The sequence below is a fragment of the Sander lucioperca genome, chromosome 3 (assembly GCF_008315115.2).
Source record: "Sander lucioperca isolate FBNREF2018 chromosome 3, SLUC_FBN_1.2, whole genome shotgun sequence".
Classification (NCBI taxonomy): Eukaryota; Metazoa; Chordata; class Actinopteri; order Perciformes; family Percidae; genus Sander; species Sander lucioperca.
The window spans coordinates 35,002,411-35,030,099 of NC_050175.1; the positions used below are offsets into that span (position 1 = coordinate 35,002,411).

The 27,689-nt window shown below is 40.7% G+C and overlaps 1 protein-coding gene across 2 annotated transcripts in view; it reads right to left on the bottom strand.

Annotated features, from left to right (window-relative positions):
• Positions 1 to 25,152, bottom strand: part of LOC116045199 (ADAMTS-like protein 3) — a 297,438-nt gene extending 272,286 nt beyond the window's left edge. For both annotated transcript variants that reach the window (XM_031292718.2, XM_031292719.1), the window contains exons 1-2: positions 24,888 to 25,152; positions 18,808 to 18,923 (exon numbers count right to left, since the gene is read on the bottom strand). In XM_031292718.2, coding sequence (XP_031148578.1) covers positions 18,808 to 18,873 — 66 coding nt within the window. In that variant the 5' untranslated portion in view covers positions 18,874 to 18,923; positions 24,888 to 25,152. The remainder of the gene's footprint in view (positions 1 to 18,807; positions 18,924 to 24,887) is intronic.
• Between the last annotated feature and the right edge of the window lie 2,537 nt (positions 25,153 to 27,689).

Sequence of the window (27,689 nt, forward strand, 5' to 3'; positions counted from 1 at the left end):
CCCCAGGGTGGAACAAATGTCACATTTACGTATAATTGTTATTGCTACATTAACATTGGTACAAATTCACAGTGTAGCTCCTCCTACCCTTAACCTGAGTAGAGGTCAGCCAAAGTAAGTGCAAACACATGTGTAGGTGTACAGGGCCTTTAAGTCTTTAAGCCTTGGATATGGGTAAGACACATCATTACAACGGCGCCAACTTGATTCCAGCAAGGCACCTTTCTGTCTCGGGCACAATGCCCCAAAACTCTTTTAAAAAGTCTTTAATGATCTAATTTAAGGGATCCTTTTCAAAAAAGTGTGGCTAATCAAAGTATTTCACATTGATGCAAACATCCTGTAGAAATCCAACATTAGCTACAATGGTCTAATAAAACCAGAGAAGGGACTAGTGCAAAACGTGGCTGTTCAGAACCAGGTTGATAGCTTGGCCTGTGATATTGCTGCTTGCAGCTTTCTGGAGAACCGCTAATCCAAACAACTTCACACTCACACTGCGTTTCCTTGGGACCTGAGCAACACACCTGTCATTACATAGTTGCGTCTTCTAGCAATGCTAGACTATATGCGTTATTTGCTAACAGCTAGCTATTTGGGACCAGGCTCTTTCTGGGAACAAAAGCGTTCATTCAGAAAGTTACATACCTGATGAATTAAATGTTCATTAAATGAATTCATCTGTTCTTGAATGTACTGTAGCGAGCGAAGGAGAGCGAGCTGTACACAGCATGCTGTTCAGCCGAGTAACAGTTACTCTAAGAGGGGACCTCTCAATACACTACACAGTAGGGGTGGGACAAAATATTGATACGGCAATATATCATTGTCCTTTGTGCGATATGAGAACCGTAACGCTGGCACCAAATATCAAAACTTTTTAATGAATACCCTGATATTCTGACCCTAACCTTAACCAATCTCACTCCTCATAGCTAAACCTTACCAACCGACCAACCAATCAGAGGTTGGTCGCACATCCCTCCGGACCATCAATTTTAGGGGTTCAAGATATATTGACTCAATATGGTTATCGCAATATCACGTTGCGCAATATTATATCTAGGGGTGCAAGATATATCGACTCAATATCGTAATATTATATCGAAAGTGTCGGAATAAGTATGCAAGATTTTGTTTATTTTGTGGAGCGCTGCGTCCCGTCCGTTGGCTGTGTGGCTTAGTTGTGTTCGATTTAGAGCCCGCTTGAAACGTTATAATGCTCCTGTTTCATTGGCCAGTTACCGTGTCACTTGCACATGTTAGTGCACGTCAGCACACGGGTCCACTACGTGACAACCCCTGTGGAGCGTACCACGTGTGTGCATATTTCAACAGAGTGACAGTGTCTACTGACGGTTGAAATATACCTTGTGTTGTAAGAAAACTTGTTTAATTTGTTAAGAATCGATTTTGATGCGTTTTCCCCGTAACTTTTGTAATTTTACATATGTTTAAAAATATCGAAATTAATATCGATATCGCACTATTCATAATCGATATCGCAATATCACATTTTGTCAATATTGTGCAACCCTAACCAATTTTAGCATCAACCCTCAGCAATACACCCGTCAAGTGGTCAAAGGACAGACAGGATACAGACAGACAGAGACGCCTTCTATTTTACTATTATTACTATTACTATACCATATAAATGGTATGGCAAGATCTCTGACAGTAGACCCAATCACAAAGTTTGTTTACAAGAACTTCCGAGTAGAAAACTGCATCCCGTACATACAATTTAATGGCGCTGAGCAAACGGGAACAAGGAACAACTGGATATACTCTCATCTCCTTCATCTAAAATGCATGTTTGATGCTTTCATATGTCAACACTTTGACTAACATTAGCTTGGAGAGCTAATTCACCTGTTGGGCCTCAGACTGAAGAAAATGACACCACCCAAACTAGCAGTCAGTCCGACCGGCGGTGACATGTTGCTGTTCCTAATGCTAGATTTGGTTTATCAAAGACGCTTGCAAAGCAACACAGGACAGAAAATAAGCACAGCAGAGACGACAGATAGGTCGGACCTCCGTGTTTAACTAGATGTCTTTAAATGTTACAGTTACGGCTAAAAATGATAACAGAAATATAAAATAAAGTTTGCCGATTTCACATATGTCCGCAATTGAAATCAACTGCCATTTGTCCACCCGGAATTGATTTTTGTGTTAGCGCGACGTCACTGTGATTCAGTCTATCGACTCATGGTACAGTATATACAGTTTGATGTCATATCACCCACGTATTATATCAACTCTACAGGACCACATGTCAGGCAAGTGTGATTTTAGGGCTGGGCGATATGGAGAAAATCAAATATCACGATATTTTTGACCAAATACCTCGATATCGATATTGTAATGTTGACTATTGGTGCGTTCACAAAATATTTACACAATGAGATTTTTGATAAATAATCATCAGTAATGTGGATATAATGACTAAGTGGGTAAAGGCAAATAATAGAACAGTTACAACTTGAAAATGACATCACTTTACTGTAATGCAGCCTTTAAAACCAGGAAAAGACAACCCTTATGCCATGTTACGATATCCAAAATCTAAGACGATATCTAGTCTCATATCACGATATCAATATAATATCGATATATTGCCCAGCTCTATGTGATTTTCATCTTGTTGAAGTCCTGCCCCCAAGAAAGAAAGAAAGGAAGAACGAAAGACTCTGGCCAAGCTCTGCCTCTACCACATGTATTTCATTAAACCTTATTTTGCTGCTCTCCAGAGCCTTCCACTCTTACTTAAACACATTTATGCGTCCCACTGATTTAATCCTTTATCTGTAACACTGTAATTACAAGCAGCTGCTTACTAGTTGCTCCTTTAGGAGGTATAAATCCGAGGCAGCGGAGCAGAGAGCGGTTAGGAGACATTACAGGTTAACGAGTTAATGGCAAAGGTAAAGAACGAAATGAAACTTAATAAAGCACATGAAACGGCTCTTGTTCCCGGCCAGGAAGGAAGGAGAGGACAGGGGGAGGAAGCAGGTGATGAGTAGGGCTCAAATAATAATAAACTCCAGAACTCCAATCCGAAAGATGTGAAAAGACAACCACATTCCAGCCGTAATGAATCCACAACTGAATAATAAACACGAATCAAGCTGGGAATAAATAATGACAACGCTGATAACAGCGGCGGGTTGAGCCTACTCAGCAGGCCATACGGTCAAAATGATATTATTCCAGATATATATCCTAATCGTTCCTCGTCTGGGTTTGGGTTTCCTTTGAACAGAGCTGCCTCTGAGTGTGGAGGACCAGGGGGGCAGGATGATTGACACTGAAAGCCTGTTCCTGGCTTTGGTGCTACTGCTGGCGAGGATCTAATGGACTAAATTTGTCATAGTTCACTGAAAAATCAACCAAAGCCCAGGCTCGAGCGTCTGACATGTTTGTTTTTTTCACACCAGAGGGGAATGAAAAGATCCCCAATAACAACATAACAAAATACATTATGGGCTCATGAGCCTCGCTCAAAGTCGTCCAAGAGGCCCCGCTCATGCAGTGCCGTGATCCTGTCCCTGATGTACACCCATGATAAGAGTCTTTTGAACAGGCTGGGATCACACACAGATTTGTTCTCATTAGCCTTTGCTAACCTAGGATTCCTGGCACACCAGCAGCTATGGGCAGCTATTTTTTATTTTTTTTTACGTAACCTGGTTGTACTTTAACACTGGTAACACTAGTTTATTGACCGGTGGGAAAAAGTCCTCACCGTGGCATCCGTAGCGAGTAACAGAATTAATTTCTTCTGCTGTCCAATAATCGGTAGAGTAATGTACTACTTGTTCAATAAGTACTAAATGTTGGGTAAGGGCTGTGTCATGCTTGAGAAGAACTAGTTAATAGGTTGTATCGAAGGACTACGCACTACGGAAGGAAAAATGGTTTATAGCTGTTTTGAACATTGAGAGTGAAAAGCCGCCCATCGTAGAGAAGGGGGAGTGGTGATAACCGTTTACATATAATGGGGATAACAGCATACAGGCAGCTTTATTGATTACATTTTTCAAGTAACTTGCCCAAAACAATTAAAAGTTTGGATGGGAAAAAAAAAATCAAAAATCGTATGTATCGTGATTTGTTTTTGCGACGATTTTTTAAAATCAATTTTTTCCCCTAGAATCAATATTTTTTTTTTTTTTTTTGACCAATGATTCACCTAAATATTTTCTGTTTATACAGAACCCCTGACTACATCATATCTGTTTCCAGCAAAACAGAGTGAAAGCAGAAAATGCAGAAAATCCATGTCACAGTATGTACTTCTTTACAAATGAAATAAATGTCAGACTGACTGACTGACATGTGATGTGCATTCTTTTTAGAAAACAATTAGTTTTTACAAATGTTTCATAATGTATTGTCCCTAGAAGTGTATTATTCAACGTTTTTGTGACTTCTACAATCGCAATAAATGAAAATCGCAATACAAATCGAATCGGCACCCATGTATTGTGAAAGAATCGAATCGGGACAAAAGCGTATAATCTCAGCCCTAGTTAAAAGTTGGGAATTTAGATGTCTCTCAAGGAACTTAAAGAACAAATTATAAAAATGTAATGTAATATTAAAAAAACATGCCGCCAGAAACATAGCTTTTCTTGCTCCGGTGCCATACTCTTTCTCTCTCTGTCTTTCTCTCTATGCCCTTTTCTTTTTGGATCCTGGCTGCTCTCTGCAGTTCCTCCATCAGGTTGTCATTCCTACACACAATGGCAAACTGCAAACTGCATTCCTCTAAGCCATGCCTCATAGCTCGCTGGCATCACAGACAATGCTGTTTTCAGAGGAGGGTGATCATCCGGTTGTTGTTTGTGAGTACGGGGGGAAGAGGAAGCTGGTGAGGGAATTGGGGAGGTGAGACGGGAAAAGGCAGAGCTGGTACTGTTGGTGGGTTGTGTTTGAACAGCTGTCCCTGCCGCAAGGCTGAAGGATGACAGGAAGAGGCTGGCACCGGGAAGGACGGCCAACAGGAAACAGACAAATAGACTCTCACTTTATCACTATACTTACTCTCTCCTCTACCACTCCCTTAGCCCTCATTGCTCTGCTCCCCTCCTGTTTGGTGCGATGTAGGAGCCAAAGTTAACTGAATATAACTTTGAGTTGTGTTTGTATTTGCTCATGCAATTTGTATATCATTACAGTTCTACAGTGCTGTTAATGTACAGTTTCACAGCAAAGGGCATTGGATATCGTTAGGCCTTTATTATGACAGATCTAATTTTGTGGAAAAAAAAAATAATCGAAAAATCGTATGTATCTTGATTTTTTTGCAATCATTCACCTAAATATTTTTTGTTTATACGGTACTGCTGACAGCGACTACATCATATCCGTTTACAGCAAAACAGCGAAATCGAATCGGCACCCATGTATCGTGAAAGAATGGAATAGGGACAAAAGCATATCGTCCCAGCCCTATCTAATTTACTGTTTTTGGAGCTATGCAGGTGCCATGTTCTAGATAGATGAAAAGAATTGTTTGTGGGTTAGCCGTAGCTGCGGAGCAAGGTTTTTTTGACCGTTACGTGACGTAATGTAAAAGAAAAGTTGGTGAGTTAAAATAACTAGTTAGACATTTTCAATGTGGATTCCTGTCAGAGAGAAGCACTGGGAAATGTTTGGATGCAAATACAAGACTTAGCTGTACAGGAACTCTTACTATCCACAAAACTCAATAGGCTGAGGTGACGTCTAGTCTCTGGTTCTGTGAGTGCAAACTTATTAACAAAAGAAGTGGCAATAAACGTTGGAAACAAGTCGAGACTAATCCTGCCTACTGCTGACATTCTGAAATGGATTTACCACGACATGCGATAACGCCAATAGATAATTTTTGTCTTCTTTTGAGGCATTTCCCCAGCAATGTATTTTCAGTTACAAAACAAAGTGACAAAAAGAGGGCTATGGGAGGTCAAATCCAGGAGAAGAAAAGGTTCAATGAAAAACCAAGCTCTAAAGCTCTAAATCTTGCAGCACATCTAGAAAAACACCCAGACAATAAAAGGCAATCAGGCGTGATTCTGATCCCACATCTGCTTGTGATAATCCACGCAGCTAGCCAAGCGTGCACTCTAACCCTCCTACACCCATCACCACTACCATCATCTCATCTACACCCATTCTCCTAACTTTTGTCCACTGTACCCAAAACATTTCCTCACTTCTCAATTTACCTCACAAAGTCAGTCCAATGAGTCCAACTGTTCCTATAGTAGTTATAAATATAATCCAGAAGAAAGACATGGAAAAGCTGGGTTCCCACACATTTTCATGAACACAATTTCAAAATGTTTCCATGACTTTTCAAGGATCCATTATATATATATATATTATATATTTCAGTGACCATTCACAAAACGAACAGAACTGTCTAGTATACTTTACCCCAAATGTTAATTATTGTATGGAAATTAAACAGCAACCATTTCCAATCTGGGTGGTTTTGTTCATATTCACTTCAAATACCTCAAACTACAGGCACAGTCAATACATTGTCCTTAATGAAGAAAAAAATTTGTTTTACAAGCACTTATCAGTATAAATCAATATCAGTCTGGCACTGGCTTTCAAGCATGAGGGAAAACAAGTGTGATATTTTGAAATGTCATGAGTTTTCCAGACTGTGGGAACCTTGGATGATACATTCACAGATGTATACAACTACCTGCCCAGTACCAAGCACTAGCTAGCTGGCTAAATGCGGCCCAGAGATTCTGCCTGTCGGAAATATAGCAACCAATTAAGTTCCGGAGGCTTCCTACAACTTCCACGGTTCCGTTTTAATCAGAAGAAAAATTAGACACACACAACAAGTCAACAACATGTCAAGTTTATATTTCTTTCTTTTCTTACATTAGAGGATGGATACCCGAATTGAGCCCGTCGGGACCCATCGGGACCCGGTTCGGACAGATATTTAGAAATGATGTTCGGGTTCGGGTCGGGCTCGGTCACATCAGTGTGATAAGGCATTGAACATTTTAAATTAAACAGCTTATTAACGTGCGCTTGTTCCCCCGTGTGCGCTGATGCGCTCATCTGTTGACATTTCCGAATGCCTTCCTACAGTTGCTTAATAAAAGTGGGGTTAAACAAACGTACATAATACGTGTCATTAGTATTAGAAAAAAAAAATTGATTTTAACTGTGTTGGGCTCGGATCGGGCTCAGACATAAATATCTCAATGCCTTTCGGGCTCGGGCCGGCTCGGTTACTGCTCTGTCGGATGCGGACCGGGCTCGGACAGAAAAATGCGGCCCGATCCGCACTCTATCTTACATACATTTGAATATTTTTTTAACAATCTTTTTATTGATTTCCCCCCCCCCCAGCCTATAACATAATCTCTCTCCCAACATATGCTGTATTACGAGAGCCAAAAATCACAGAGGCCCCACGATACGATATTATCACGACACTTATGACACGATACAATATTTCTGCGACACAAACCTAATATATTGCAATATTCTGCAATACATTGCAGTTTATTACCTTTTTTTCAAACTTCAAATTATGTCTGTATCGATTTTTCCCCCAACCCCATCTTTGCGATCACCTTAATTTAAATAATTTTTTGTGACAAAATGTATTTTGAGTAAACTTGGCTGGGTGGGCCAGTGGGTAATGTGGGTGGGCCCATTATTGGCTCTGTGACTGGCCCAAACCACTACTGGACCTCATAGGTCATAAATAATGACAAACAGGTGGAAACAGGATGAAAAGCAGCAGCTTGTACTGCAATATTACGGGGGGATAGTTCCTGTGTGACTGCTAAAATACACAGAGTAAGACGCAAGCTGAATACACCTCTGTTCTAACTCCTTTTCACTTACTGATGTATCAGAGAAAATGTCTGCACTCGCATGACAGAGGACGTGTGACCAGTGTTGGGGAGTAACTAGTTATGTGTAACAGTGTTACGTAATTTAATTACAAAATAAAGGTAATCCGTTACAGTTACTAGGAATAAATGTGTAATTAAATTACAGTTGCCTATGAAAATGTTCATGATTGCATTGGAAGTTAGGTTATATTTTGAATAATATTAATTTTGTTGCTTTGCATGCTTTTTATGTGCACAATGTCTTCTTTTGCCATTTCCAGCCACATTTGCAGTCTGACAGTTAAATTGCCTCTCAAGCTGTCTGAGAGTTGCCACTATGGCGACGGCTATAGCAAAAAATGCAAAAATCAGAGAAGGGTTCGAACATAAATGTGCAATGTAATGGATCTTTGCCAGTGGTGAAAATGCTATTGACGTCGGAAATGTCAACATCAAACCTCAGGAAACATCTGCAGGTATGTAAGTTAAGTTAGCTTACGCTAACTGCAAGCAGTCATATTAAATAAAGTTGGGAAGACGCGCCTACCTTCCGTGTGACACACTGGGCTTCTAATGTGTATTGAAGATGTATTTTAGCACCAAATTTTGCTTGGTGCATATCCGGTAGTTTATATTTAATCACCGTTCATGAAGATTAGCAAAGTAATTCAAAAGTAATTAAATGTAATAAAATACATTACTTTGATAGAAAGTTACACTACTATTACATTTTAAATAGGGTAACTTGTAAGTTATCACCAGGATTGTCTCATTCTTCTACAAGCAAAAGTTGCCATTTTTAGAATTATTTAAAAGATGGCATAAACATAAAATAGTCTGTAAATGTAATAAAATACATTACTTTGATAGAAAGTTACACTACTATTACATTTTAAATAGGGTAACTTGTAAGTTATCACCAGGATTGTCTCATTCTTCTACAAGCAAAAGTTGCCATTTTTAGAATTATTTAAAAGATGGCATAAACATAAAATATTCTACATATAACATTAAAGAAAATACCCAAAAAGTTATAAAAACAGCCTCTAAACTGTGCATTAATTTCCAATGACTGCATGTGTTGTCATGGACTATCTTTTACTAAATGCTCCTTTAATACACCAGTCAAAGTTTATTATTCACATATCGGAAGAGTGCAGCTGTGTGCTAGGATCCTGTCAGCAGCAGGGGGACCGCACACCTTTTTTATAGGACTTTGGAGATTCAAGTGTTTAATTCACAATTAAAAGGAGACAAAGAAGCAGATGGTGCAGGAGCTCCATTGGAATAATCAGACATACTCAGAAATGGGACAAATTCATAAGGATATATGTGCTGACACAATCATCAGGCTGAAATGATCCAACACGATCTCTCTTTGTCTCCATTAATGAAGTTTGTAAAGTTAGCCTCTAATATTCATTGACATGATTCAAAAGTAATGGATTTATTTTTCACATGCGGATATTTCTTAAATTTGTGCAGTGAAATACAAATGCAACAGTGCCGGTGCCTACACGGTGCCCTAACTTTGCTTAAAAAGAAAAAGAACACAAAACGACAATTGGTGACATTAAAGATGGCTTGTCTGTTGCTAGGGCCATAGGCCAATATTTAAGATTAAAAACAACAATTTATAACAATAACTTATTTGACCAGTCAATTGTTCTTATACGACAAAAAGAAGAACCACTAGATGGCAGTAGGGTATTTTACAATAACTTTGAATGCACCATGAGCTGACGAGTTGCAATTGAACGCACCATTACGTCCCGTTGGTGTTGTTTCTCCGGCAGTGTCCATGCAGGCTTAGTCACGGTCATCCCGCTCGCCATTTCCGGGTGAGTCCCGACTGCCCTGTCTCCAACTGAGCATGTCAGGTCGGCCAAAATGAAGGCCGACAGCTCCTCCGACGGACAACGGCACGGAACGCACCAAACAGACTCGAGTCACTGACCTCGCCAGACTGTCCAACGGCTGATTATCGGCCCGGTGTGTAGCTGCCTTAAGTGGAACCAAAATCTGCGTTATCATTCGGTCCGGTAGATACCAATCGTTTAGTATGGCACCGGGTTACACAACCGTAGTCTCATCCTGTAGGACGCTGTCTTGTATATCTCCACCTCTCCAACAGCAACTCCTGAGCCACAAGCAGGAGCACATTCACCAATGCAGCATGGAGGGATCCATCAACCCATGGTTTCTTGGTAAGAAATAGGTCAACATTAGGTATAATATCGTTGGCCAGTGTTGTTATGAAGCTTGTCAATACGTTCATAATGTTTTCAGAGCTGGATTGGTACACATCCCAGTAGGGCTGCAGCTAACCCACTATTTTCATTGTCGTTTAATCTGTCATTTATTTACTTGATTGATCGATTAGTTGTTTGGTCCAAAAAAAAGTCAGAAAGTAGAAAAGAAAAGGCGACCAGTGTTTCCCAAAACCCAAGATGACGTCCTCAAATGTCTTGTTTTGTCCACAACTCAAAGATATTCAGTTTACTGTCACAGAGGAGTGAGGAAATTAGAAAATATTCACATTCAAGGAACTGGAATCAGAGATTTCATCATAAAATGACTCAAACTGATTAATCGATTATCGAAATAGTTGTAGATTAATTTAATAGTTGACAACTAATCGATTCATCGATTCATCTATGCAGCTCTATATCCTGTTCGACATCACTCAGAGCATCCTGCAGTGTAGCATCTCATTGGGCAGTCCAATGTTTGATCTGGCTCATCACCACAGACTCCTGTACCACTTGTTGATATTCTGGTATGATGAAGATGGCGGCGGTTGATCTAACTTGCTGAATGGTGGGAGAGAATTTGCCTTGTAACTCTCCTTGAATGGAGAATCACAATGGTCCAGAGTCCTACCCTTCTGGTGGGACATGTAATGTTGCCAAAAGTCCCCAGTCACAAGGAGGGCAGTGTCTCGGTCCCTGGTCCAGTGCCAGCAGTAAATCCCACGCAGCTCCGTCCATGCTGTGTTGGCATCTGCCTGTGGTGCTATGCACACGCCTGGGATGACGTCCGTACAGTGAACTCCAGGGGAAGGCAGAATGGATGGCGCTCAAAGCCAGACAAGCAGGAGCGGGAGAGAGTTGGGATTACACCAATTGTTGTACTCCTCCACACCTCGCCCTAAGATCATCCTACTCTCCAAGGACTGGACGCCCGAACAGTAGAACACTGGGCTGGGTCGGACTGTGGGCCTGGGCTCTCAGCCTGCTCTGAACATCAGATCGTCTTGCGCGATCTCCTCTTGCGTTTGCAGAGGCACGCCCACACTGTTATTGTTGCCACAAATACATACAACATACAAAATGCTGGAAAAATCCTGAGTTGCCTCAAATCCAATGTTCAGAAGTGTGCTGCTGAAAGAATAAAAAAGCAAAAAGCAAGCACACTCCTCATGGAGCAGCAACGACACAGCTGCACCATCTTTTCTTTTTCCATTTTAAATCATGTAGAGCTTACTATGTTTAATACTCAAAGAATCGCACATTATGGATGGACTAATGCACACACAAATGCGCGCACACACACACACACACACACACACACACAGTGCACAACTCATGCGTTTTTTTTTCAGATATGGACTTATCCACAGGTGTGTGATAAGGCTTGACAGGTAGCAGAGACTGAGGGGAGAGTAAGGTCAGAGACCCGTGTGTGTGTGTGTGTGTGTGTGTGTGTGTGTGTGTGTGTGTGTGTGTGTGTGTGTGTGTGTCTGTGACTAATTGGAAGGCAGTGTGGAAAGCCTCAGTGCACCTGTCTATCCCCCTTCACTCGGCCCTTCACTCGGCTAACCTCTATCTCTTGATATATCCCTCTGAAGGCTCGGACATGTATGTACAGCTCATGTCCACATGGATCATGTAACGGAGTCGGTGTGAAATGACTAGGGCTGTCCTCAACTAAAGAAATTCTTAGTCGACTAACACTTATATGATTTTGTCGATTAATCGATTAGTTGATTTAATCGACAGAGCTGTGCTCTTTGAGAGGTGATTAAGACTAGAAAAGCACAATATAAATGTAGTTAATGAACCATCTGTAAAACTGAGTTTCTCCACAATTAATCCTGCAAAAGCACCACTTTAAATCTTGTGCTTACCAGAAATGTGCTCATAAGTTTCTTGGAAATGAGTAATTAAGCATGAATAAGCATAAAAAATGACTCATCAACTAAAGAAATCTTAGTCGACTAAGACCAAAACGACCGATTAGTCGACTAATCGACTAAGAGGTGGCAGCCCTAGAAATGACCAAGCTGATAAAGGTTAGAACAAAGTACAGAGGACAGAGAAGGATCTGCAGTTTCATCTAATGAAGCTTAGCGTAAGTTCAACTAGGAAGACTATGTTATAGGGGTGGGGGGGGAAATGTTATCATGATGTTTTTGTGCAACGATTTTTAAAATCGATTCTTTTCCCTAGAATCAATATATATATATATATATATATATATATATATATATTAGGGCTGTCAAAATAACGCGTTAATTTCGATTAATTAATTTGAGAAAAAATAACGCGTTAAAAAAAATAACGCAGATTAACGCAGATTAATCCATTCCATATTGACGTTTGACCCGGAGCCGTTCTAGCCACCATTGGACTGTAAAATGAAGGAGGGAGACGAGAATGTGCTGCCTGGATCATTAACTGGAACATTTACTTGTAAAAATCTTCTTCCTGACAACCCTGGCTACCGAAATCTGGTGCCACTGATATGTCTGCGCTTCTCTCTGGTGCTCTGAAGACGATACAGGCAACACAAACACCGCTGCACATGACGCTAGTTAACACTATACTTGACAGCAGCTAACGTTAGCCTACCGCTAGCTAGTTAACACTATACTCGACAGCAGCTAACGTTAGCCTACCGCTAGCTAGTTAACACTATACTCGACAGCAGCTAACGTTAGCCTACCGCTAGCTAGTAGCTGGATTAAACACGGTTACAATGCTGACAGCTAACGCTGAACGGTGTAAAGTTTGACTGTGTTTTACTGTAGAGGACTGTGACTCAACAGCGGGATGTAACAATCTGCAGCTGCCGAGCTGCCGTCAGAAAAACAACACAGACAGACAGTTCAATGAAACTGGTAAACTACACCTTCGTGGTGCATTTGAAGTTATTGTAAATGTCCTTGGTGGTTGTTTTTGTCGTTCAACAGCAATTTACTAGTGAAATAAGTTATTGTTATACATTATTATTAAATCATTTAATTTTGACCATATGGCCTTAGCAATAAACATGCCGTTCTTTAATGTCACCGACTGTTGTTTAGTACCCTTTGTTTTCTTTTCTTTTTTTACTTTCTTAAAAAAGTATCGGTTCAGGCACCGTTAATTATGTATGCGATTAATTTCGATTAATTAATCACAGAGTCTGTAATTAATTAGATAATATATATATATATATATATATATATATATATATATATATATATATATATATATATATATATATATTGTTTTTTGTTTTGTTTGTTTTTTAACCAATGATTCACCTTAATATTTTCTGTTTATACGGTACCGCCGACACATCATATCTGTTTCCAGCAAAACAGCGAAAGCAGAAAATCCATGTTATGTTCTTCTTTACAGATGAAATAAATGAAAAAAAACTGACTGACTGACATGATGTGCGTTCTTCTTAGAAAAAAAATAGTTTTTAGAAATGTCTCATGATATATTGTCTTTAGAAGTGTATTATTCTACTTTTGTTTTTGTTAAAGGAAAAGAAAATCGCAAAACTCAATACTATCGGATCGCAATACTTCTAGAATCACAATACATGAAAATCGCAATATAAATCCAATCAGCACCCATGCATCGTGAAAGAATTGAATCGGGACAAAAGCAAATCGTCCCGGCCCTACTATCTTATGTTACTCACTAGTTCTCATTACCCTCCCTCTCTCTCTCTCTCTCTCTCTCTCTCTCTCTCTCTCTCTCTCTCTCTCTCTCTCTCTCTCTCTCTCTCTCTCTCTCACCCTCTACTCCTGCTTCCTCTTATCAGCTGATTAGAGGTGTTTAAACTTTTAGTGAAACCAATCAGATTGACTTTACTTATTTAAAAATGGAGTTAGAGGATAAGCCCCCTTGAGCCATGATCTCTTTCAGCCAATCATATCCATGCTGTCAATATTTAACAATGTACTCCCCTCTGTTGCAGTCAGCTGTGCGCATGTCACGACCCTCCTCCTCCTCCCCTTTCACCTCCAGCTTATCATTTCCAGTGCCCAGCTCTGAGCTCCTCTTCTCAGCCATCCTTCCAGAACTCAGCATCCTCTTCATTCATCACAACCACCAACAGTGTCTATGCCACAACTCAAAGTGGTATTCAATCTCAACAAATGTTGGTGATGCCAAACAGGGGTGTTTCTAGGATTTAAAGCCATTCACCCAGGAATATGTTTTTATAAACAAGCTTTTTTATTTAATGCTTTTAACGCACTCAGGCACCTTATTTATATTCAAAGTACATGTCTTAATCATTGAAAAACTGAAACAGTTATTTACTTTTTCTCATTAATTATGAATTGCAAAATGCATTGAAAATATGAGTAGTTGTTAGTAAGGCATGGATACCCGACCCGAGGCCGACGGGTCCCGACGGGTCCTGACGGTACCCGACGGGCCGGGCCGGGTTCAGACAGATATTTAGAAATGATGGTCGGGTTCGGGTCAGGCTCGGTCACATCAGCGCAATAAGGCATTTGTTGTAAAACGGTGCTGCTACTTTTATAACGTCGGCCCTGGAGGTAACGAGTCTCCCCTGGTTTTCTGATCACGGTCAGAAACAAAGCAATCAGGAAAGGTTAACACATTGAACATTTTAACAGCTTATTAACGTGCGCTTGTTGCCCCGTGTGCGCTGATGCGCTCATCTGTTGACATTTCTGAATGCCTTCCTACAGTTGCTTAATAAAAGCGGGCTTTCCACGCAAACAAACGTACATGTGTCATTAGTATGAGAAAAAAACAAGATTTTAACTGGGTTGGGCTCGGGTCGGACTCGGACATAAATATCTTAATGCCTGTCGGGCTGGGTTCGGTCACGGCTCTGTCGGACGCGGGCCGGGCTCGGACAGAAAAATTTGGCCCGATCCGGACTCTGGTTGTTAGTAATTAGTATTAGTTTTGAGTAGAAACTGAATACTTCACAGCTGCTATCATTACACATTTATTAACTAGAGTTGGAAAAAAACTGTAAAATGTGTTGATGTTAACATTTGTTGATTTGAATATTAAAAGGGTTTTCTTTCACACACACACACACACACACACACACACATACACACACACATACACACACACACACACACACACACACACACACACACAGTTTTCCGATACAGATCATTCATGCAGTGTAGTCCATTCAGTGTTCACCTCTCAAACATCTGCTGTCTTTCTGTCTGCCTGCCTGCCTGCCTGCCTGTCTGTCTGTCTGTCTGTCTGCCTGCCTGCCTGCCTGTCTGTCTGCCTGTCTGTCTGTCTGTCGTTCTCTCTCTATTACCTATAGTAAAATGAATGAGTCGTGTACCGTTTTCTTTTTGGAGCCACACGTTATGCAACATGAGGTTTGTAAAGTAATAATTATTTTTTATGGAAATTTGATTTATATTACGAGAATAACCCTGCTAATGGAAAATAAAAGTATCAATCGTATTGATCGATATGGGCTTTTGCAGGCCGATATAATGTGTTTTAGCACTCCAAATGTATGACTTTTACGCCATGATTTATTTTAGGTGGCGAATCAACTTTAAAAAAAACTTCATTTGAGTTTTGAAAAAACAACAACACAAATTCCATGTGGCTGTCTATACAGATATGAGCGGTGAACACACTGTCTATGTCTACTGATATTCCCAGTTCACCACAATAGCAACTATAGCGATCAATAATCAACACAGCAGGGCTTGAAGTCCCACCCCCCCGAAAATAGATGGAAGAAATATTCCTGCTTCGGTAAGGGGTTCAGTGGCTTTATAAACAGACGTGGTCCAAATAAAGACCTCTTTGCTGAGTTGATCATGGAGAACAGCAGGCCCACAGCAGCCTGTTGTCAGGGATTAAGTAGCTGCTATATTTGCCAGAGAACATCCTGCGCTCAGTATTGCTTCATATAAAGAGGTGACATTCACCCCAGCTCATACACATGTACAAAGACTGCAGCAGGCTCTGCACACTGCCAGGCGGCCGTTTTGACCTGTGTAAACAATATGATGCGGATGGGTCGGATCAAAATAAGCAACAGAGCTGACAGCAGCTGCTGGCTGTGCAGTGACAAGGTTTCTCTAATTGGGTGTTCATATTATACACCAATGAATGTAATGATCCGCCATGTGAGCCTGAGAATCAAAGCAAAAATCTACACTGAATATACAAAACAAATTAGGGGCGTCACAATTCTTCAAATCTAAGATTTGATTTGAGTTTTCGATTTTAAAGGGATACTTCAACGATGAGCATTAAGCTTTGTATCAGTAGAAACCCGGTACTATTTTCGAATGACCGTGCTTGCCTCCCTCATGTCCCCCTGAGACGAGAGATCTCTGTATTGTGTGTCTGGAAAAAAAAAACAGAGGCTATGGCCTTCAGCCAGCTAGTTCTGCATGTTTTCAACCATTCAACCAACATTGGGGGTGGGACTGTCACTACCCGATGCGAGTCGAGTGTCAGCCATCTTGAAGCTAAGCTAACAGGCTCTCTCTTTTCAGCAGCAACTTTACAATTACTGTATGTGCATTCAAACTACCGCGCATGTGTACCACCAGGGATACATTGGTACAGATCGGAGAATACGCAGAAACTGTATTACAGACGGAATACTTAACACACTACGCGAGCTTCGCCTGCTACGGAGACCAGCACTTCAGCCTGTGGTGTCGCTCGATGCCGCTAGCCGGGGAAGGGGACGTTCAAGCTAGGGTGGAAAGCTAACGCTAGCCAGGCCACCTGTCCCATCCATCCTGCTTGCAAGTGTCCGCTCATTAGACAACAAACTGGGTTACATCCAATTTCGACGAAACTTCCAACGCGAGTTCAGAGACTGCTGTGTTTCTGTTTTTGTGGAAACAGTGTACCGGACTCCGCTATCCAGCTACCAGGCCTGCTAGCCTTCCGAGCAGATAGATGCTGCTCTGTTGGGTAAGACTCGTGAAGTTGGGCTGTGTTAACACGGACTGGTGCAGAAATGGGGTGCTTATATCCAACTACTGCTCACCGCTGGTGGAGTTTGTGACTGTTAAATGCCGACCATTCTACATTCCACGCAAATTCACGGCTGTATTTATACTCGTGTTTACATCCCACCAAGCGCTAATGCTACCATTATATATTTTAAATGTGTAACACCACTGGAGCCACGGTGAAACGTTTCGTGTATATGGTTGAAATGACAATAAAACACACTTGAGTTGATTTGACTGCCTCTCTGTAACCGGTAGGCGTGGCTTAGGAGTGGCCTCGTAGGGAAGCGAAGCAAGTACATTCTAGGAGTTGTTGTCTTTCATCCACATGAGCCAAAAATACATTTTCTGGCTTTTCTCGGTCTAAAAAGCACCAACTTCTAAAAAAAAAAATCACATTTCTACTACATAAATGACCCAATTTAATACATATTCATCTTTCAAGCGGTGAAATATCCCTTTAAGGTCACGATTCGATTATACATTTTCGATTGAAACATTATTTTTTTTCAACAGGGACGGCAATGCCAACAGATACGCAACAACAGTATGAGTGAGTTTACGAGGCGCAGTTGAATGTACCATTAGTTTAGCGGGGTGCACGTGAATGCAGCATGGAGTCCTGTCGGAGCCCACATGCTTTACCTTTGTTTTGTTTTTCCATAACTCACTGACATGGAAGGAAAAATGTTGCCACACCGACGACTTCAAGGAAGCAGGAGGATTTTCTGTTGTTTCTCCGTCACCTCCGATGCCGGCAGTGACATGCTGTCTGGAATAGTCAAGCTGCAGGCTAACGGTGAGCTAACGTTACCCTTGCTGTGTCTCAAATCGCACACTTGCTATTTTGAGTACATGAGTAGCGCATTCCCACTGACGAAGTATGGCCAAATGCAGTGCACTACGAGTACCCGAATGCTGCACTCAAAGCGGTCAAAATGTTGATTGTGGATCGTTGGATACTACTCACCCTCAATCGTCGCCATCTTTGCTACGTAGCGGAAGCTACGGCACCACCGACTTATTTTCAAACTTGTGAAAATGGCGCAGAGGAAGCTGGTAATCCTAACAGCAAACTCCCAACTACACAAATGTGGTTTATACATGTTTTTTTTTTAAATAAGTACCACTATAGTGCCGCCAGTTAGTGAGAAAACCAAGCCAGTTTATATTATGTCGACAATAGGTAACGCTCCACCTGGCTGCATTTTATCATTAAACAGTAGAAGAAAAAGAGTATTTTCCAGTCAGTGCGCAATTTGAGACACTACCAGACCAAACCAAACCACTACACAAGTGCGTAAATAATGTACAGAGTGTACTACATATAAGTGTACTCAAAGTATCCAAATTAAGACACACTACCTGTGTCTTTAGCTGCATGCTACCAACCCGAAAGCTACACTGTCACAGCAGTAGTGGTGGAGGAGGCGGGTGGAGAGAGAAATAAATAATGGGGGAATCGTCGATCCGGCTTCTGATTTCGATAGTCGAAATCAAAAACTCATTTCGATCTATTTTCAATTTAAAATTGGAATCGTGATACCCCTAACAAAACTTTAATAGAGTTTCTGTTTGAAATACATCAGGAAAGTGTGTCTTACAGTCAGTACATAGAGGGGAAAAAAATGCAGTGCCTGGTTTCATCTTTGCACTCATACTCCATCCATCCATCCATCCATCCATCCATCCATCCATCCATTTCAGTACCTGGAAAGAGGGAAGCGTGAGGAAGATGAGGACAGCCCTCCAGAAGATAAATGACTCCATCTTCATGTGGATTTTACCCCAGGTCTGGGTCTCTCTATAGCTGGGTGAGCCCCAACCTGTGTACAGGAAGACACGGCAAGTTGAAATATTTCTGGAGTATTTAACTGTGAATAATAAATATATATATATATATATATATATAAATAAATAATACTAAAGTAACACACACTAGATGGTGGCAGCAGTAGCTCAGTCTGTGGGGACTTAGCTTGAGAACCGGAGGGTTGCCGGTTCAAGTCCCCATATCGAGTGTGGACTGGCAGCTAACTACCAATTATCTTGTGTACATTGTGTGGAATGACAAATAACAATAAAGTTTAAGTTTTAGATTTCTTAGATCAAAATTATTATATATAATGTCTGGCTAGCCATATTAAAACAACAGTTAACAGGGTGGGATTAAGCCACTTATGGGCCCCAGGGCGAAACTGACCTGAGCCACAACTGACCCCCCACACCCCCACAACATAAATCCCCCACTCTGTGCACTGTGTTTGTATTAATAACTTAATTTATGTATATATATATATATATATATATATATATATATATACATATATTTCGCACACAAGTTACAGAGTGCTTTACAGTAAAAACAGAATAAAAAAAAGAAAAATCCCCCAAAAAAATTCTTTTTACAATTTAAATGACATAAAATCATTTAAACAATAACAATGAATATAGATGTTCTAGATGGATTTAAGAATAAAATTCTGATCAATTGTTCAGCGATACTTGAAACATAACTGAGAATGCAGTTTAGTTGTATGGGAACATAGTATTTAGGAGACAGGGCTGGAGTTTGTGGAGTTTAAATGACATTGGTGTTTAGCCTGCAGGGGTCTTATTAAAGATGTTTTGTTGCATTATGGGAAATGTAGGATCCAGAATTTTTTAAGCTTTTTTGGCAGATTTTTTTTTTATTGCAAGACAAAAAGACAGAATATTAATTGATATTCAAACTTATCAGTCAGCAATAGAAAAAAATAATAATCACACATTACATGGTTACAGCATATAGAAATTATTTTCTTTTCTGTTTCATATGATTGTAAATGGAATCTCTGTGGGTTTTTGGACTATTTCAAAACGTCAATTAGGAAGAAAAATGTTGCTGTTGCTGTTTTCATTGTGTCATGTTGTCTTCTGTCCGTACATTTTAACCTGAACCTAATGTATGTCTTGCTGTTTCCTGTTGCTTTAGTCTCAAAACATCTGACCAAATGACTACAGTTGAAAATTAGCCGGCTGGCTAACACTGGCACATTTACAGAAATGCTGATGTTGTCCTAATAAATAAAATAAACAAAAATAAAGTTTGTGATGGACATTTTTTTCATTATTTTTGACGTTTTATAGATTACATTATTAATGATGAATTAATGGGAGGAATCAATAATGCTTGTTACAATACTATTGGTGAGGTCAAACTCATTGTAACCGCAGTGTCCCACAGCAAGCCCCTAGGAATATCACAGGAGTATTTTAGGGCAGTGTTTCCCAACCAGGGGTAGGCTGGGTGTAACCCAGGGGGTAGCCTACTTCTGCTGCCAGTGGGTACTTACTTATAAAGATTGTGGAGCACTGATTTTAAAAAACTAGAAAGTATGATTTGATTAACAGAACTTATCACCTGTAACACATGAACACATGAATTTTAAACAGGTAACCTTAGGCTAGCTAAAAGTAACGAATTGGCTACATAAATGGTAAAAAGCTAAAATAAAAAATACTGCATAAGCGGCTGAAATGGTTCACTAAAGTGTTGACTTAACAGTTCAAATAGTTAGCTGAAAGTAATGGATAGCTAACCGTAGAAAAAATAGCTTTAAGCGGCTAAAATGGTTTGCTAAAAGTATTGACTAAACAGTTCATATAGTTAGCTAAAAGTAATGGATAAACGGTAGAAAAAATAGCTTTAAACTGCTGAAATGGTTCGCTAAAAGTAATGACTAAACAGTTCAAATAGTTAGCTAAAAGTAGGGGAGAGCGGGGTCGGTTGTCACACTGTTCATAACTCCAACACTACAGGCTCTATCTCAAAAATCAAATAGCCACTTTATGTGACTTCTTCTTCTATAGTCAACTTCCTGTTCACATGTGGTCAAGATCACTCTAATCTGAGGTTAGCACAATTTTCTTATTTTTCTGCTTAAAAAGTAAAAAAATTGCACTTTACATTTTATGCACTACAACTTTGTTAGGTATGAATGTTTAAAATGATTAATTTGCACAAAATAGAGGAGACAGTAACGTGTCTTTTGATACTTTAGCTAAAGTGATATGTTGAGCTAAACTTGAGATTTAGCCAACATTAGCACACATGTCAGTATGGGGAAAGTTGTCTCAATGACTTTGGGGCAAGTCGTCACATGTGACAACTTGCCCCTGTACAAAAAAACATGCTCAAAAAACATGATAAATTGTGATATTGTAATTTATTTCTAATTGCAATAAGGTGTTTGAAGGAAGGAAGGAAGGAAGGAAGGAAGGAAGGAAGGAAAGGCAGGAATTAAGGAAGGAAAGACAGGAAGGAAGGAAGATGGTTCGAAATTATCAACGAAAGACAGAGCATGGCAGTACACCACCTGACATAATGTTAAAGGCAGTCAGGCAGGTAAAGTTGCAGAACAAATCCATCAGAAGTACAGCAAAGGATTTTGACATAAATTACCGTACTCTGACTCGGTATTGTCAAAAGATTACCAGAGCAGAAATTGAAAGTCAGACAGCCATACCAACAACAATGGTTGGTTATACAACGCCACGGAAGATTTTTTCACCTGATTTGGAAAAGCAGCTTGTTGCATATATTACTAGGTCAGCTGACATTTATTTTGGTCTGTCACCAAGTGAGGTCAGAAAGCTTGCCTACCAGTTTGCTGTGGCACACCAGCTGAATTTTGCGCCTTTGTGGGCAGAAAAAGAAAAGGCCAGCAAAGACTGGTTTACAGGCTTCTTAAAGCGGCATACAACGCTGTCACTGAGAAAGCCAGAGGCAACTAGCCTTGCCAGGGCAAGTAGCTTCAACAGAGAGAATGTTAATGCTTTCTTTGACAACTTAGAGATTGTGTTACGCAAATATGAGTTTGGACCAGGAGTAGGGCTGAACGATTAATTGCATTTTCGATAATATCGCGATATGTTAAAACGCGATTTCCTAATCGCAAAGGCTGCGATTTGGTCACATGACTCGCGAGAGCAATCAGTCTGCACTCCGTAGAGAAAGCATCAACTAGCATGCTAACGCTACACTGTACCTTGAGCTGATTTCTGTCATTCAAACAACTCTGAGTTGTAGTTTAAAACTTTTACAGCCATTTTAATAAAATGAAGGGTTTTATTCGGGCTTGAGTCTATACAAGCAGTTAATGGATACAGGCACACAGAACTCAAGGCTCGGTTGGCAACGATTAGCTCTGATTAGCGGTTAGCTCCGTTATAAAGATATGAGTGGAGGAGCTGCCACTGAGAGGGGTAACAACCAGACTGATAAATGACGTTCGGGGAGCTTTCACAGCAGCGTGGCCGCGGTGTTTCAACGGTTTTATTAGTAAGTTAATCCCACGGCAAGAACACCAGCAACTAGCTAACGTAACGATAGCCTCTCTGAACAAGTGCACACGGCAGCACGCAACTTCACGAGGGGGAGGGGCTGGAGGCAGCTCCTCTCTGTGCACTGTAAAAAATTACACGTGTGTGTGTGTGTGTGTGTGTGTGTGTGTGTGTGTGTGTATAGATATATACTATATTTTTACTTATTTAACTGTCTAGTGTGTAATTGTGTGTTCATACTATACATTATTATATTATTCTTTGTTGAATAATACAGAAGACAAAGAGCTTAAAAAAATAATCGAATATCGAATCGTAATCGCAATATTTGGGAAAAAAATCGCAATTAGATTATTTTCAAAAATCGTTCAACCCTAACCAGGAGACATTTGGAATGTTGATGAAACTGGGGTCACCACTGTACATAAACCAGACAAAGTGGTGGCCAGACGTGGATTCAAACAAATAGGGTCACTGACCTCAGCTGAAAGGGGAACCCTTGTCACACTGGTCTGTGCCGTCTCAGCCACAGGGAATAGTATACCTCCATACTTTATTTTCCCCCGTGTCAACTTCCGCGATCATTTCCTGATCAATGGGCCACCCGGCAGCAAAGGAGGGGCAAATTCCTCCGGATGGATGAAAGACACACACTTTGTTGACTTCCTGAAACATTTCAGTGAACAAACAAAGTGCTCAAAGAAGAAGCCTCCTTTACTCCTTTTGGACAACCACGAGTCTCATCTTTCCATTGATGGACTCAATTATGCCAAAGAAAATGGCATAATCATGCTGTCATTCCCACCCCACTGCTCACATCGGCTCCAACCATTAGACAGGTCTGTCTACGGGCCACTAAAGAGGCACATCAACAGCACATGTGATGCCTGGATGAGGAACAACCCTGGGAAGACAATGTCGATTTATGACATTCCTGGGATTGTGGCAATTGCCTATCCTCTGGCTGCAACGCCCTTAAACATTCAGGCTGGCTTTAGGGTGGCTGGGGTTCAACCTTACAACAGAGATATATTTATGGAAACCGAGTTTGCACCATCCTACGTCACCGATCGCCATCTTCAATAGATAGATAGAGCCATCTTCAAACAGTCGTCCAAAGGAGACCTGGGTAAAATGTGTAAAATGCAACAATTGGGCCCATGATGCTTGCACCTCAGGCCAGGCAATTTATGTGTGTCAGAATTGTGACTCTGGAGATGAGTCTGATTAGTCAGATACAGGGCATCTGTTCTGTTCAGAGGTGAAACATGTTAAGTTAAGCAAGTTATCTGCAGCATTCCATTCAGTTATCAGGATCTATGTGCAAGCCATAGAACGTTTGAGTTTGAAGTTCAAAGTAAAGTGGTCTTGCCACTTAATGTGCTTTGATTGAAATGTGCATTGTTTGGATTGAAATAATTGTTTTTCCAGATTCTCCAGGCACAAATGTTTATATTTCCAGTTCTGGTTTGAGTCTAAAAATTAAAATCAATATCACAATTAAGTAGTTGTGTTCTTATTTTTAGATAATCTAGTGTGACAACTTACCCACCCTAGTGTGACAACTTACCCGCCGATGGGGCAAATTGTCACAAGTGCACACTCGCTATTCAACAGTCTACAACTCCGTAATGAGATAAGATATGAAGATGTTATGAATACAACATATGTGCCCAAGACTTCCTTCTTTCATTTGGTATGAGATTTATACCATTTTGATGTATGGTGCTCAGTAAATGTTAGACAGTGTGAAAAGTGTGACAACATACCCCGCTCTCCCCTACTTTAGCCTAATGGATAAACGGTTGAAAAATTCAGCTTCAAGTAGCCTAGCCTACGCTTGCTGACCAAACCAACCTAGATATTGATAGTTCAGTAACGAAAAAAATAACAATGTGCCTATCCACCTTTTTTTTAAATATTGTTATACATTTGTAACACATTGGGAATTGACGAAGGGGTACGTGAGTTCATCTAACAGGGCTGTGGGGGTACCTCGGACCGAGGTTGGGAACCACTGGTCTAGGGAGTTAGCTAGTGTAGCCATTGGAAGGGAAATCCACCTGCAGCATAGAACACTGTACAGAGCCACAGCGACAGCAGGGACACTGTAATACTTCAATACTGTAAATACATTTTACTATTTATTCTCTTTACTTATTTTTATTTATTGTTTGTTTATCTTTAGAGTGTCTTGTACTTTTCACCCTATCCCTTGCTGCAGCAACAGTGTGAATTTCCCCGTTGTGGGAATAAAGCATTTTGAATCTTCATCTGCCCGCTCAAATGTAGCTCTGTGCGGGTAGGACCATATGAAGGGTGTGCGGAGACTACAGCGACTTACTAAGTTTCTAAACGTATAGCGACGCTTCCACACAATGCTTCTGTTCATGGAGTCATGCGAATCAGCAGCACCGCTTCCCGCCTGATGTGAGTGTGTGTTCGGGGAGAAACAAACACCTTACCTTCTGAGAGGAGGGGAGGATAATGGGGTTCCTGCGCTCCCTATGCGCTCATACAGTATGGAGATGCAACATCAGTTATTCTCCCAAAACAGTGCGTTTATCCACCGAGCCCCAAGCAACCCAGTTTCCACACAGTGCCCAAAACAGAAACGTCCAAAAAGTGACAGAGAGAGCCCGCTGAGCTTTTTACAGCGCGCCGGTACTTTGTCTCCGGTGAAGTGTCTTATCAGGCTCTGGGTGGCGCACAGTCCGTCTGCCTGCCTGCCTGCCTCACACACACACGCACACAACTTGGGGCAGTCAAGTTATACACAGCCATAGGCTACATCTTCCGCTCAACACTTTCAAAGTAAAACACATACGGACAAACGATAAACGTTTATGTTTAAATGTCTGCTTTAGTTGACGTTATTACTCTCTTCATTTATTCATGTATTTATTCATTTGAATATGCACAAACGGAATCTTCAGCATTGATCAAGAATGAAAATCTACGATTTTAGCTGGCTGTTTTTCTGCTTAGGGTGGAGATGTGTTAACATTCTGAGTTTGTGCACAAAATGTGTGCAAAATCTGCGCAAAATCTGCGGTAAATCTGCGGAATTCTGCGTCTGCAGAGGGTTAAATGTGGGATTGAACTGGATAAGTTTGTGTGGGTCCTTTATGTCATGCCATGTCCGATGTGGGCATGTGGACTTGGGCTGGACCCTGGTACACTACGTCTGACCCTCACACAGATCACGGGTAAGCCCAGGCCAAATTGTCTCTGAAAAATCTAGGCCTATTTCAGCATCTGCTCATATAAACTTAATTTATCAAGGGGTAGTTTATTCGGTGTATTATTATGGTTGGTTGGTAGCCAGCCATGGGCGTATAGCACAACATTCTGGACCCTGTACATTGGCATTCTCTATGGGCCCCTCTCAGTATCCACAGCTATTCATTCTAGTATTTCTTTGCCTACACCAGACCGGCGTAGGGGGAAGACTGCAGGGGCATGACGGGGATCAACCTTCATTTATTAAGCTATTATCAAGAACGCTCAGGTTCAGTTAAGGTCGCAAAGCCTTAACTGAACCTGAGCCTTCCAAGACATGGCTTTAAAGGTACAGTAAGTGCTGTTAATCAAATACACTTTTTGTCAAATTCAGCAAATATCTCCTCACTGTCACCTAGATCTCTATTTTGTGTGTGCGCTGAAAAAAAAAATCTGGTGTTAATTAGAGATGAGCCGATACCGATACCGATAACCAATATCGGCTCCGGCTCCGATACTGCCTAAAACGCTGGTATCGGTATCGGGAAGTACTGGAGTTTATGCACCGATCCGATACCACGGTTGGGGTTGTATTTCTTTGACAGTTGAGTTCAAATATCAACAATCTTCGCCTAGATCTCTATTTTGTGTGTGCGCTGAAAAAAAAATCTTGTGTTAATTAGAGATGAGCCGATACCGATACCAGTATCGGTATCCCTTCAATATCATGAATCATATTGCAATCGCAATATCAATCAAAAATTATCGCTATTAGATATTTTCCTCATATCGTGCAGCCCTAAGTATGCAGATGTGATTACATTTATAATTGTGTACATCTCAACTTCCCAGGGTGATTTCAAACATGCTCTAATTCTGAAGGGAGAATCATCTTATTTCCGGCAGCATCCTGTCTGTCTGTAGCAGCTTGACGCAGCGCTGCGTAGGCAGCCTCACAATGACCAACCCCTGTCCCATCATGTGGTGTGGAGGAGCAGGGAGCAGTCCTCTCCATCAGTGGCCGGTGTCTGCACTGTCACAGCTGCATGTCTTGCTGCCCTGTCTAACGCTAGTATTATAATGTTCAGAGCTCATACATTGTCACTGATGTCCACCAAAAGTCTGGGTCTGTCCAAGGTTTCTGTCTAAAAGGAAGTTGTTCCTCGCCACTGTTGCACTAAATGCTTGCTCTCGGGGGAAATTGTTGGGTCTCTGTTAATTACAGAATGTGGTCTAGACCAGTGTTTCTCAAATGGGGGTACACGTACCCCTAGGGGTACTTTGGAGTACTGCAGGGGGTACGTGAGATATTTAACAAAATGTTTAATAGTTACAAGGCTGTTGTCCAGAACATTGTTCCTCTTTATGTAGACTTTTTTTTTTATCAACCAAAAATGTGACATTTGTGTCGCCTTCTTTGGACCTATTCTTGCTTTCCCTCTTTCTACTGTCCTACTTTTTACAAGTTTCTCGTTTTTTTTCGAAGTTATGGCACTGTTTTTGAAGTTTTTGATACTATTTTCGACCTATGCTTGCTTACTTCTTTCTTTCTTTCTACCATCTTTTTCCAAGGTTTTGTCTTATCTGTTTCTGTCTCCTTTTCCATCAGCATTTAAATGTTTTTTCAGTTCCAAGGCTGTTGTTTAGTAAATCTATCGCTGACAGCACTTCATTGTTCCTCTTTATATACACTTTTTTTTTTCTACCAAAAATGATAAGCACTGGTCAGGGGGTACTTGGCTTAAAGAGACAATTCAAAAGGGGTACATTATTGAAAAAAGTTTGAGAACTGGTCTAGACCAACTCTATCTGAAAAGTGTCCCAAGATAACTCTTGTTATGATTTTATACTATACATAAAATTGAATTGAATTGATGCCCTAACTCAATTGACATCATAGTGGCATTCATACGCCATGGTGTTTTCTTTGTTATGTTATATTTAGACTATTTCTATGTTACATATTTGCAGTAAACTTTGGTATTTTCGACCTTTCAACCCTATTTTCCGCTGTTTTTGTGTCTAAGTGACTGATGGGAACAACA